Source organism: Egretta garzetta, unplaced genomic scaffold (genome assembly GCF_000687185.1).
Source record: "Egretta garzetta isolate BGI_Z169 unplaced genomic scaffold, ASM68718v1 scaffold231, whole genome shotgun sequence".
Taxonomy (NCBI): Eukaryota; Metazoa; Chordata; class Aves; order Pelecaniformes; family Ardeidae; genus Egretta; species Egretta garzetta.
In genome coordinates, this window is record NW_009258727.1 from 3,091,920 (window position 1) to 3,107,029 (window position 15,110).

Consider the following 15,110-nt stretch of genomic DNA (forward strand, 5'->3'; position numbering starts at 1 on the left):
CATTTTAATTGCTCTTTACCTCACATGCCAGCTACTTGCAAAGGTTACAATATTTTAACACACCTTTCTTCATATTAATCTTTGGTTTGATTCTTTATTCAGCAGAGAACTGGAGAACAGTAGAACAATGTTGGTGCTTTTTGGGCTTGCCATCAGGGGAACTGAGATGATCAGTATGATATTCCTGATAAGTACTCTGTCAAGAACCGAAATACATAAAAAAGGATGACCAACTTTCTGCTCTAGGCCAGCTGTGCCTGTTCAACACTAGCAGCTCTACTACTGCTGACAGTGCAGCGGTAACAGGAAACAAACAGCACCTACATGCAGAGCATCTCTTATCCAGCTTGAGTAACTGTAGGCTGCATGATCCAGATCAATTCACTCCCACTGGGAAGCATGGGCAAAGCACACTGTCGCAGGAATTACAAATTCTGACTTTAGATCCAAAAGAACTCCTATGACAGATCTCGCCTTTTAAAAGATGTAAGGAAATTTTCATCTGTTCTCTGGGGATGTAAATCTTTCCATCATATTAATGTATAATTTTGCCTACTGTCTGTGGTCTCAGATTTCCCTTTCTATTCTTCTTATACAAGGTCAGTCCAATTGATTTGGCAGTCATATTACTCACCTCCAAAGTCATTCTACTAAGGCAGCTGGTTGGCCATGGAAAGCATAAGAAAAATAAAAACAGTAAACAAAAAACCAGAAGGGAATATGCTCACTACCTTAGGGATCTTTCATTTTATATAAATAAGCAATGCAATTTAGATTCATAGGATATGAGAATCCAAGCTTTGGCTCCAATTAGCAGATGTTACTTTACACAGAAAAGCAAATGTGTTTAAGGGGATAACTCCTTTGATTTCAGAATTAACTTAAAAATTTATACATTGTGTCAATTTTCCTCTACTTTTAAGCAGTATTCCCTATTATGAATTTATTTTCTATAATACAGATGTTTGAGTTTCTGAAAGGTTTGAGGATGAAAAGCTGTACTGTCAGTGTTAAGCTGCAGCTATTCAAATTCCTTGGCCTTTAAGTTACAGCTTTCTTCTGTGCAAAATCCAGGAGTAAAGTAGTGGAACGTATTTATAAACCATACAACCTGCTATCAGTTGGATGGTTATAAACCATGCCTTTGACTTCTGTGCACTATGCTTTCCAGTCTTTTAGAAGATTATTGGCTCAGCTACCTTCAAGCTGCATTCTTGTCATGTAACGTACACATCTCATAGCCCACTGTAGAATAATCAGTTTTATAAAAGCATATTTAATCCATTGGCACACATATTTTGCTTCATTGGGTATTTCACACTTCATGCCATGAGATTTTTGTACTATATGGAACTAGAGTTCTTCCCTTGAAAAATGTCTGGATCCCTGAATTCATCAAATAAACTTTGTTACAAGGAGAGGAAAAAAGGTTTAAAGAAGTCACAGCTGATTTCTGAAATTTCAGAGCAGTGGCAAATCATGGGTTTGTTATTGGGCACTTGAATTGAAATATCAGATTTTGCCTCTACAACTAAGCTTCTATGAAATCCACTTCACTTTTTTTCTCCATTTTTTAAAATTCCCTAGGAGTTCTGCCACAAGATGGTTTTTGCCTCCACATATATTTTCTTTTCCCACAGGAAAAGTTGCTACCAACACTACAGGGAATCTTGTGCTGTCTTCACAAGCTTTTCCTGTTACTACATGGTGAGGCAGCTGAGGATAAAGAATAGAAGAGGAAAAAAGAAAAAGTGGGGACCTCACTCCCTCTCTTCACCCAAGGTGGCCTATTCCAGATTTCACTTGAGTAAGACAACTGTAAAATGTCGCAAATGCCTCTCCTATCTTCAAGAAGGGCAAAAAGGAAGATCTGAGGAATTACAGGCTAGTCAGTCCCACCTCAATCCCATGGTAAGTGGTGGAGCAAATAATCCTAGAAAACAGTTCCAAACACACAAAGGACACAAAGGTGATCAGGAGTCGGCAGCACAGATTTACAAAGGTGAAATCATGCTTAACCAACCTGGTAACCTTCTACAATGATGTGACTGGCTTTGTGGTCAAGGGGAGAGCAGTGGATCTTTGTTATCATTACTTTAGTCTCCCATAACGTCCTTATAGACAAACCAATGAAGTATAGATTAGATAAGTGGATAGTGAGGTGGATTGAAAACTGGCTGACCAGCTGGACCCAGGGGGTTGTGATCTGAGCACAAATTGCAGTTGGAGGCAAATCACTAGTGGTATACCCCAGGGGTTGATACTGGGGTCGATACTGTTTAACATCTTCATTAATGACCTGAAGGATCAGACAGAGTGCACTGCAGCAAATTTGCAAATGACACGAAACTTGGAGGAGTGGCTTGCTACACTACATGGGTGTGCTGCCAGGCAGAGGGACCTTGACAGGCTGGAAAATGGGGCTAAGAGGAGTATCATGAAGCTCAACAAGGGGAAATGCAAAGTCTTGCCTCTGGGGAGGAATAATCCAAGGCACCAGTACATGCTGGAAGCTGAATGGCTGGAAATCACCTCTACAGAGAAGGATTTTGGGGTCCTGGTGGACAACAAATTGTCCATGAGCCAGTAATGCACCCTCACAGCAAAAAAGGCCAAAAGCATCCTGGGCTGCATTAGGAAGAGTGCTGCCAACAGGCTGTTGAAGGTCCCCTCTACTCAACCCTGAAGTACTGTGTCCAGTCCTGGGCTCCTCAGTACAAAAGATATGGAGATTCTAGAGTGAGTCAAGTGAAGGGCCATGAAGATGACAAAGGGACTGGAGCATCTAACATATGAGAAGAGGCTGAGAAAGCTGGGGTTGTTCAGCCTGAAGAAAGGATCTAATCAGTGTATATAAATACCTGAAGAGAGGGACTGAAGAAGGGGGAGACAGACTCTTCTCAGTGGTGCCCACTGACAGGATAAACTGGAATACAAGGGATTCCATTTAAGCAGAAGAAAAATGGTTTTACTCTGAGAGTGGTCAAACTAGACGATCTCAAGAGGTCTCTTCTAACCGCAACCATTCTGTGATTCTGTGAAGAGACCAGACACTGACATGGAGGAAGCTGCCTTTAAAAAGCAGACAGGAGTTCCCCTGCTGCTTCTGGTTTTAGAGTCCAGAACCATGAATTCCATGAAATCTGGCATCTTACTTAGACCTTAATTGCATGAATTTAGATTTTTATTCTTGGAAGAATATCAACCTCCATAGCTTCTGACAAAACATAAGGAGTAGACTAAAAAAGACTGTAAACCAAGAAGGCAAATAAAGAACTCAAAAATATTCCTTTAATAAAAAAGAGAAAAAAAATAGATACAAAGCTTAAACTCGTAATTTGGAGCTAACATTAGAGACCTCTATTTCTCACTCAGTTGACAGGGAAGGTAACTGCCGAGTCTCTGTTTGTGGCTCCTGTTTGCAGCACTCCAGGTCACTGTGCTCCTGAAATGCCTGTTAAAGAGCAGACAGAAGCCAGGCACAGGCATCTCTCACTCTTGTGTGAGACCTTCCCTCGGCAGGTTCCTTCTTGTGAAGCTAAACGTGCACCTCACGTGCCTCCTGGCCACAGCTCACTTAGCTCATGAATGCCATTATTGCCACGTGCTCCTTCTGCCCATGCTAACCTCACAGGAAACTCAAGTAGAATAATAAGGAATTCCAAAGTAACAGAGATATTGGTTACAAGTTAAACGGACATTTCTCAATTTTACCTGGTGTGATAGTCTCAGTGAGTGCTGAATAATCAAACACAATATATATTTCCTTTTTCCAGAACGCATTTAAGCTGTTTTAAGCAGCTTTGTTACAGATTCTCATGGCTAAGTAGTGGACAAACTTGAATAATTTCCTGTGATATTGCTTTGGAGGCAATGCCAAAAGACCAGTAAAAACATCTACCATCTGTAAGCCAAATCTGAGCATTCAGTGTCAGTGCAGCTTTGATGAAAAGCCCAAGAGCTTGTTAGCACATTCTCAGCTGTGCACATTCCAATTACAAAAGGGAAGATTAATATCATCAACTTCAGTCACCTGAAAGTTAGTTGAGTACTTCAAAACGAGTAACCTCAAGCCCTATATGTATCAAGAGAATGAATGAGGCACCTCCAGAGGGTAATTCATCTCATCCTAAATCTGGTATTTTAGACAAGATGAATCTCTCCCTGCACAGACACTTGATTCATTTCACTGGCTACAAAACTCGGAGTTTAAACTTAGACAACTTCCAAGATGATAAGTCAGGTAGGAAAAGGTTGCATAAAACATCTGTTATCTGAACTCTGTTATCAGACATCTACATAGGCATTTTCATTGGGAATATATGTCCAGAAACACCTAGAAAAGCAGGTTCCATAACGACAGGCAGGTTCTGGGTGCAAATTTTTCAGAATCCAGCACAGTTGTTATATACCAGTAGTTACTAGTATCTGAAGATGTTATGTATATATTATATATGACCCTTCAGTAAAAAAACCCACATTTTGCAAAATTCTGCTAATGGATTTTTCAAATATCCTGTCTCAGACACTGCAAAATGAGCAAACATAGATTTCCAAGGAGAGGAGCTGTTGACAAGGCTGCAGCAATTAGAGAAACTAAACAAAGCACAAACTTTAAATTTAAAGTACCCAATTTATTTGTGGTTTTACTATTTAAAATGTATTATTCATTTTAGTATCATCATACTTGGAATTCTGCATATATAAGATAATACAAGGTAATTCTCCAGTTTTCTTATACAGCAAATGCCAAAAGTATTGATACCACAAGTATGTGTCATGAGAGAGGGAAAAACAAAACAAACGAGCACACAGGTGTTACGGAAATACTTAGGGAGTTGGGTCATGAATACCTCAGACCGAAGCTGTTAACATCTTGTTAACCAGTTAAATTAACTGGTCTTACCCTTTACGTTAAAAGATTGACCATCTCCCCCAAGTCTTTTTGTCACTGCATGCTGACAGGAACTGGGAAGTTGACTTCTGTTTGCAACATTTTGAGGCCACTGTAGGAAATGTTTTTCTTCTTGTCCCTGCATAGAAAATCGAGATAATGGCTGGGATTCAGCTTGAGGTTAAGAAAGCTGGAGAGTAATTCAGTTGCCCAAGTGCAGACATCTAGTGCGTATACACTGCTTTCAGCTATTCAAAACACCTGCATAGGGCTGGTAAATATGAGACAATGCTTGAGGAAGGCACATGCTTCTACAGCGGCAGAGAGAGTGCAAATATTCCAGAGAGCCTATATGACACTAGGGATCTACATATACACAACTGAATCCTTCCAAAAGGTAGGTGCCTGCAAGCATGCTGCTTCCTTAAGCTCTCATTACAACCAATAAAGATCTAACCAGCATAATCAAAGGAGCCTAGCAAGCATCATCTCACTGAGTAGATGTTGACAGCTTGATTTAGTTGCCCGTCTGTAGACACCTAGTATTATTTCAGATATTATAAGGTATTTAAGACTCATGGCTTCCAAACATGATACAGGACTTGAGGAAGACCAGTGTCTTTCTGGAGTGGTGGCTGGACGGCCAGCAGAGTAGCTCTTTAGTATCACAAATAGCACTAAATACCTGCGCAGCCACCCCTCATAGCTGGTCACCTGAAGGTTGCTCCGGGCTCCACTGACTCTATTAACTAGACGCTCATTTTAGTTGCATAAGAAGCTAATATCATTTGAGATGTCTAAAGGTCTTCCATGTGACTTCCAGAAATACTAAGGCCTTGCTTAGGCCTTTTGTCATACTTACCAGATTCATGCAGATATTCTGGCTCTCCACTGACTTAGAGGTACCTTAGACATCTAGTATACCTACAGGTACCTACACACAGATGACAAATTTAGGTACATTAATCTCAGACTGAATCCCATGCAAGGTTCCTTATCTAACACTTAAAATTAACTAACTAATTAAAGGTTGTTAGAAGAGGAAAAAAAAAGCATGAAGTGCTCAGGGACTTTCAGTTGGGGGCATTATTCAAGAACATTATGCCGTTACTTGTAAGAAGAGTAAAATTTGTAATTGTGTTATGGGGGCCAATGTTATGCATGGAGCTTCAGTTGCTGATCAATGTAATTGCTGGCTCTTCCTCAGAAAACAGCACATTCCTCCATTTCTAAAAACTGAGTAATGTTATTTTGCTACTTTGCACTGTCACAGCTATTAGGTACTCCTTTTTCCCAGTCTTTGCCTTCATTTTGCTGTGGGATATATATAGGCTGCAAAAGGACAAGCCTCTGCCCTAGGAACTTGCAGTGTAACAATATGACAGCAGATAGCAGATGGAGACTGGTTGGCACATAGAGGAAGCACAGTGAAACCATGACACAGCTTTACCACGTCAAGTGCTCTCTGCACACTGGCAATCTAACTGTTAAGTTCTGTAACGAAACATCATTTCTATGAGAAGTTCTTAGTTCATAAATGGATCTAAAAGCTTTTTCCTTATTTTAAAGTAAATTTAAAAAACCCTACCTCAGAAACAAAGACACAGAGTTAAAAAGATTTTTTTTTTTTTAATTGTAGATTATATCTAGATTGTACCAGAAAACTCACTACTCTTGACATGATTTCCCACTCCAGAATAAAGGGATAGATAAGATGAATTCATGAATTCTAAGATTTCCCCCTCCCCCTTTTTTTTTGACTTTTAATCCTCCGATCACCCTCCAGCAGCAGTTTTCCTCTGTGCTCTTTCATTAGACTGACACTATATTAAACGAGGGTGACTTCTGTAGGGAGAGAGTTAATCATGTAATATCCAAAATACCAAAGGAATGTGACATGTAGAGAAAACAGAAGAGGACAATATCTACAAATTAATTTTCTGAGATTTAAAATTTACCTCAGTCCTGAAAAAAAAAGCAGTGTGATAATAAATATACTGTGCAGAAGACCAAAATCTAAGGGATATTTTTTCCTACCTAAATATCTGACTCTTTAGCTTCAGTGGTTATCATCTGAGCAATTAGGAAGAATTTTATTCTCAAATCTAATATGTGCAGATGCAAATTTAGCTGAAGAAGATTTGGATTTATTTTTATTTCTTTCTTTGCTGTTTGTTTCTAATAGAAGGATGAATTTGCTTCTCAGAATGCACTGGCATTTCATAAAGATCCATCTGAAAGATACTGGAGTTTTTTTATCCTGGCACATCTGTGCTATTTGCAGCGTGTGCAACATGAAGGCACCCTCTAACAAAATGACACAGAATGGAATGGATTAGTATGTTGAGCTAAAATAGAACACAGTTGTTCCGCTTGAGCATGCCGGTAATTTCAGAGGCTTGGTGCAGGACTGAGTTGAAACAAAAAAACCCCCACCACATACAAAATTCACATTAACCCTTTGAATGCTTTCTCCATAAACACTTTTCCTTCTCTGAGTCCATTTAATTAGTTTTCTAGAAAGATGTTAAAGTAACTTTTTCAAAGAATTTTATTGTTCAGCTCATAAAGAAAAGCCAAAATGTAGAACTGTTTATTTAAATCACAAATGTAAATAAATTTTGGTAAGAGCAGTCAGGAAATGGATTAGCAAATATTATGCAAGAACACAATCAGAAGCATTTCGGCTACTGCAGCTTGGCAAGATACCACGCATTAGCTGAGATGGGATGAGTGACCACAGCAAGCTCCCAGCCTGTCCCAGTTGCAACATAAGACACACTTGCTCCAACCCTGAGTTCACTTTCTTTCAGTTGGAGAAGGTTGGAGCACTTTCATCCACGGATATTATCATGCTTTTTGACTGTGTCTCCACTCACTGAACCTGATTTAAATATAGCATGACGCTATGTAACCTATTAATATCATTAGATTGATTTACTAAGGAATCCAGAGTCACAATACATTTCAAATAATCACATTAGGTCAGATCTTGAAATGTGTCGATCACCTTCAATTTCCTTTACTCGCATTTACAGAATGGTGAGAATCATATGAGCTCTGAATCATTTCTGATTCACTTGTCCCAGAAAACTATTTAACCACACATAAGACCACATATAAGAGTGAGATCTCCTACTGTGATCCAGACCCTGGGTATTTTAGACAACCAAGTCTCATAGTTCTCTCTTAGAAAATTCAAATCACAAATCAGTTCAGTTGTTTGCCTCATAACTCACATCTTGAGGTAGTTCCAGAATCTCATTGTTTTGGGGTTTCGCACCGATTTTGTCTCTAAGTTAATCATAGCTTTTTCCTATATATAAGTTGTTTACCTTCTGATTAAAGGCTCGACCACATTTCAGACTTTTAAAATCAGACACAACAGATCCTTCTTGTAAAACAGACCCTCCATTCCCCTGTCCTCACAAATTGTACCTACAGATCTTACAGGGTTGTTTTTCTTTTTAACTTGGACACTTAGAATTGTACAGGATTCTGATAACCAGTGTCTTTCACTGTGGCATTAACCCTCCCACCTCTACCAGAAACATCTTACCACAAGCAGCCCTGCATCAATGCTGATCCTTTTCACAAATATTACACATTTTTAGCCCACACTGACTCTGTGATTGACTAATTCAACTAAAGCGCTACGGTGACACAAACACTAATGCTCATGAATTAATTCAGTCTGGAAATTAGATGATTTCTAATCATATAGATAGACTGACTCCAAAACAGCTTCCAGATGGAAGAGAGAGTGAGGGAACAACCCAATTACTATTCATGCTTTGAAATGAGAAACTTAATGTGGTCACTTGTGAAGTGATATGAGAGAAGGCAAACTGGTGATCCAAAGTCCCTATTATCACTCAGGTATTATCAGTCAGGGTTGAAAGCAGCCCAAGGAGGATGGAGGAGAAAAAGAAACTGCAGTCAAAAGCCTGCTCCCTTGTAAAGCGATGGAAACCACATGGTTCAAAGGGGCAGTTTCAGAGGTCAGGAGGTGACAGAGAGGCAGGCAGGCTGGTTCCTTCCTCCCCATTAATTCATCCAGACTTGATGATCTTAAAGGTCTTTTCCAACCTAAACGATTCTATGATTAAAACTCCTCCCCCTCCCCCCCGTACTGTACTCGTAGGAAGTACTCTTCCATTTTACGGCAATGGACTTCCAGCACCTTTAATACTTGAACCCACACTGTGCCCTGAGATGGCACCTCTGCTGATGCTTCAGTGCCTGCCAAGAGCATGCAAAGCCTCAGTTCACTGCTGCTTTAGGATGTGATCGATGACACCTCAACTGCAACATAAGCCTAACACAGAGGCAGCATCACAAAAAGCTATTTGAAAATATATCCCTGTGAAAAAAAGTATTCCGGGGATAAAAATATCTGCTTTTTTTTTATTGGCATGTTTGCTAATAAGGCATTTTTAAATTACATTAAAAATAAATCTGTACTTCCTTTCTATCTTTAAGGGTTCTTATTTTATTTCTCTGGTGTTTAATTGCTACTCTCGTCTTTGCTTGGCATTGGATTTTGAGAATTTCTCTTGACAGACCCCTTACAAGTTTCTCTGTTGCCTTTGATAGTATAAATGCTTGTTTATTTATGCAACAGCATATATTTTATATTGTTTGCAATATTTTACAAGTGCTTCTGGTTTACTAGGAATAAAAATTTTATATACTACTTCAGTGCACTCTTCTGTGACAGCTCAGCATACCAGAGTAAAATATACTTGATGTTTGCAGTATCTCACTACAACATGCTATGCTATTACTGACAAATTGGTCTTCTATTTAGCATTAATCAAAATATTCAGCTGAATGGCAAAATATGGGTATTTACAGTGGCTTTTGTTCTTTTCAATTTGTTCTACAAATAGAACACTACATTTGATTTTTAACTGGGCACATGGCTGAAAACCTGCAGAAATATGTCTCTCTTCCCCTAAATAGTCTGTATTATGTTCAAAGATCAGGTGAAACAAATGGTTAATCTAAATTCTGTATATTGTGTTTAACCATTCCTCAAGAAAGATCAAAGGGGGTTTTGTCAAGAACAATGTGGGAATTTGCCCATTTAAACACTTCAGTACATTTAGTCTTATAATCCAAACAGATAAAACAACCTTGCCAAACAAGGATATAAACTGGACTTAATATTTTGAAGATGAGAAAATTTCATTAGCTCTATACATATACTAACAAAAAGAAAAGAGTAAAACAGTAAAAAAACCCTGAACACATCTCAACAACATGCATAAAGTATAAGAACAAGACAGCTGCTGATGCATTCAATATTCAGTTTTATTTGTGAGGTTTTCCACATGCATGTGCTGTTTCATGCCCTGTATGTCCATAAATATTTTCCTCAGGGAAGGCTTTATTATGGAGATGAACATTCACTGCAAAGGAAGAACCAAACACCAAATTTCTGCTATCTACAGTTATGTAGGTAATCACACTAATTAACGGAAAGCATGGTGTTTCATAACTAAACCAATTATGTAGAAAAGGCTGCCTGAGGTTGAACTAAGCACCCTCTCATTAGCATAAAGCACAGCCACTGTGCAACAGGACAGGAAAAAAGAGTACAGTGAAAAGCAAAACATTATGTTATTTGTAACTGTGCATTAAAGAGGGACTGTGAAAATGGAAAAAGCCAAAGCTACCCACGGCACACATAGCCAGGGTGAAAACCCTCTCCTTCCAACATCCAGTTATCATTTTAAAAAAGCTTGTGCTTTATGTTGCCAGCTCTCTCTGATAAAGGAAGAGCTTGTTAGGCACCTGTTCCTTCATCAGAGTAATCCCCTTGAATCACCACATCAAAATTGTTACTTAAATTTTGTATACAAGCACAATGAAAACAAAATGAGACATGAGGTAACCTTTTTGATTGCTAAAATCAAGGTAAGCACATTAATGAGCAAAAACTGATTGCTAAACCTTTTAAATTCAGAAACTTGGCTGTTTGGTAGGAAAGGATGACCAGCAAGTGATGAAGAGAATATATATCATGACATATCCAGAATGAAAGAACTATTTCATAAAATTCTAATTTATACTCCATTTCATCCAGTTTACAAACTATTTTCAGACACCCTGTTGGACAATTATTTACTCATTTCCACTTGCATAATTTCTACTTTTTCATCATTACAGTGGTTACACTGCTATTTCCTGTCTTTGCAGGTATCTTAACAAAATGCCCCATATCAATCAAAAACACAGAGTCTGCACACAGTCCAGTCTACCAAATAATCACATCTTTATGCTTTATTTCCCTGTTAATATCAGATTGATTCCATTCCCAGATGAACAAGGTGTGGCACTGCTCTGTCTGAGTGAAAGGGAAATATACTATGCATATGAAAATTCCTCCAATTCATTTTTTATGCCAAGTAAAAAGTTTTTGGATAAACCACACCTCTTAGGAACTTTGTTCTTCTCTGTTTCACATTACTCGTTCTTTCTAAGCGTTTCCTATACACTGCTAAAAATACTTTATGTGGTCAAAAACCCCACCTACTATGTTATCAGTTTAATTTGTTTAGACATTACATTTATCGTATCCTTTGCATGGTAATTTAACACTGTAGCATCATCCTCTCATCCTGTGGATTTTCCTGTATCAATGGATTCATTTCCTAATCTATCTTGAGATGTACAGGAGCTACATCGAGTGACACAGAAGTCATTTAAGATATTACCCTTAGCTATTCAGGTTTCATTGGCATTAATAACAATACTTTTTCATGACAGGTTTAATATGGGAGGCCTGACTGCACCTTTACATTCTCTTCTTTCCTAAAGAAATACTAACAATTTCAGACAAGGTCATCAATGTTTGAAGAATCTGCTCTGCAGTAAAGGAGGATGCACCAGGGTCATTTTTGCTGGATCACTAATTACTTCAAACAGGCATTACATCAATGCCTTCTTTCAATTATTTTTTATTAATTAATCTCTTTTTCATGATAATTGCTATAAAGCAACAGACAGTTACCATAAAATATGCAACCAAAGTATGTGTGTACACAGAGATCACAATGGAAAATAGAAAACCACAGATTTTTCAGAGCTCTTGCCTTCTTCCAGGACAGATTCTAGAGTTGAAAAGTGAGTTCTCAAAAAATTGAAGGACACTCCTATTTGGCCTCAGAGGCCAGTGTTCCAGAGTATGGAAATGCACGTGCCTGGAGTCTTTGGACACAATTCTGAAACAGAGCTAGGTGTTTTCTACACAAATAATAATATACATTTGTGTACTTGAGTGTCATGTTTGTCTCCTGCTCTAAATGTTGTGATGACTGTACAAACCTTTACCGTCTTTTAGCTAGAAGACAGTATCTTCAGCTGACTGGAAGGGGGTACCATTAGTTATAACTTTCTGTAACACTTGGCAGCCATCCATGAGTCAGTCCAGTTCTTCAAGTCTTGCCCTTTGGGTGGTTAATGCACTGCATCAGCAAGTAGGAGCAACCACAGAACTGAAAACCTGTTCCTTTAACGCCATGCTCCTTCATTGGACTGGTAGAAATTCCAAGTTCCCTGAGGAGAGAGTTCAGAACACTGCATATGAGCATACATGAATATTACAATACAAACTTTTATAACGTACTTTATGTCACACAGACAGCATTGATTCATTTTGACAGGATTAATAACCTCACCGTTTGCTTTTATTGTCCCCAATTAAGACAGGGTAATTGATACTCCCAGAGTGAATCAATGCAATATTGTGCATGGCCTTCCTAAGAAATCACTTGCTCTGTTTTGTGTCAATGAAATATGGCCATCAATCCATATTATAATAGCTATGTAAAGGTTTAAATAACCTTTGCTATCATTAAAGCTACAAAAGCCTTCACACTTAGTTTATATACCTGCAACAATGAAACAAAAACATTTCTGCTACCGTGGTGGCTATGGAATCAGTAAACTTTGGACTACTGTAGTAAAATAAATGGTATCAAATTTATTTTTAAGCAACATACCTATTGCATAAAGTAGATGTTACTAATGTTAGAGTTCATTTAACTGCAAGAGGTTTGTGCATGTATAGTAAAATGAATCTGTTGCTATATTTTTAACAGAAGATTTAACTTAATTTATAAACTCTCTAAAGAAATTACTTGAATAACAATTAGGTATAGAAAATATTAATGCACATGGTGTGCATGTGTACATACATCTCGGAAGAAAAGGGTCCTTACAAAAATCTCTTTGATTGCAGACTCAAAGCAGAACCTGCAATTTAGAAATATCAATATGCCTATAACTGTTGTGTGTTTATAAGATTCATCTGCCCCTTCTTTGCACGCTGGTAAAACACAACTCTAAACTTCAAAGAAAAACAACGCAGCTCTATTTACAGATGATTACTTCCACAGATCTGGCAACTGTGGCTTGAGTTCAAGCCATACACACACTAGGAAAGGCCAAAACCCTTATACTTCACTTTTCGTCTTAACTACAATGCTCAATTTAGCCAGCCCAAAGAGAGATTCAGACTTTAGGCGCGATTCTCTGTAACATGCAGATTATACTCATAATTAAAGCACTTCAGATACATTTAAGCTTAGGTAGGAGGAATCCAGTTCTAAGTTCCCAGTTCTTTCTCCAGATGTTCGCTATGATAGCCTGTTTCTACGTAACCTTCATAAAAGCTGCCCCCAAAATTGCTATCACATTTTTTCACTACTCTTCCAATACACTATTCATTCCACCTAAACAGTGATATCAAAATCAAGGATCTGGCTAAGGAATCTTCCTTGCTGTCTTCTTTGGCAATGGAGAAAACCGGGCACCTCCAGTGAGTAATTAGTTAACATGTCTTAAATGTATGTTTTCGGAACAGATGAACTATAATTTGAGGAGCCCGTCTCAGTGTCTATGAAGAGCTCAACAGCTAACTTCAGACGCCTAAGCTAAATGGATCCTGCCCTTAGTTTCTCATCACAAAGTAAATAACTGGTAAAACTGAAGCCACATACTTACCCCACTATAAACATGCTGTTCATAGAATCATTTGGTTGAAAAAGACCTTTAAAATCATCGAGTCCAACCGCACCTGTCCACTACTAAACCATGTTCCTAAGCACCTCATCTACATGCCTTTTAAACACCTCCAGGGATGGGAGCTCAACCACTTCCCTGGGCAGCCCATTTCAATGCTTAACAACCCTTTCGGTGCAGAAGTTTTTCCCAATACCTAATCTAAACCTCCCCTGGCACAACTTGAGGCCATTTCCTCTTTGTCCTATCACTTGTTACCTGGGAGAAGAGACCAACACCCACCTCACTGCACCCTCCTGTCAGGCAGTTGTAGAGGGCGATAAGGTCTCCCCTCAGCCTCCTCTTCTCCAGGCCAAACAACCCAAGTGCCCTCAGCCACTCCTCATCAGACTTGTGCTCCAGACCCCTCACCAGCTTTGTTGCTCTCCTCTGGACATGCTCCAGTACCTCAATGTCCTTCTTGTAGTGAGGGGCCCAAAATAATTTACTTGCAAAGTATTTGTTCACACTGCACCTAACATGACACAAACTATGCCAGGGACGTTTTCCCATCACTATTGAAAGGCAGAGAAAACAGCATCAGTGAAAACAGTGGCTATGCAGGATCCGTATCCGCAGAGAGAGTTTTGACAGCAAGAAATACGGATGGACAACAGCACAGCCTCAGCAGCACAGGCCACTTTCCTCACGTTGGGCAGCTGAGGGTCTCCCGCTGCCATTTTGAGGCGGGAGGCGATGGGCTTTGGTGACCAACGCTGCCTCCTGGGGCCAGGGCACCCTCGTGTCCGGTACCGCAGAGAAGTCAACTTCATCTAACAGCCGAAAAGGCCTTTTAAAGCTGTGTGGCCGGCCTCTGCTCAGGCAGCTAAACAAATGCAGCTCACCCCTCACTGCGTAATAGCGGTGCCATTAAATGGCGACACTCTTTTACCTCGTACCCCACTTCCAGGCAACATTTCATTTCAGTTTTCAGTAACGTCAGCTTCTAATGTCGCTCGTACTTCCACAATTATGCCGAAAAACTCGGCTTACGTTTCAGACCAAGCTTTAGCCCTCGCCCTGTCAGAGAAGTTGCCCTTAGGCCGACAGCGCTGCTGCAGTGGGTGAGGCCGCTGCCCGGGCGGGAGCTGGGGACGGCACCGCGCTGGGCCTCGCTGCTGACAACAGCGCTCGTGGCTGCGTCCAC

At 39.5% G+C, this 15,110-nt stretch overlaps 1 protein-coding gene across 1 annotated transcript in view; it reads left to right on the top strand.

Moving 5' to 3' along the window:
- Nucleotides 1-14,935: 14,935 nt before the first annotated feature.
- UFL1 (UFM1 specific ligase 1) overlaps nt 14,936-15,110 on the top strand; it is a 24,170-nt gene continuing 23,995 nt past the window's right edge. Inside the window, exon 1 of the mRNA XM_035888776.1 lies at nt 14,936-15,027. Within this exon, the coding sequence (XP_035744669.1) occupies nt 14,936-15,027 (92 nt within the window). The remainder of the gene's footprint in view (nt 15,028-15,110) is intronic.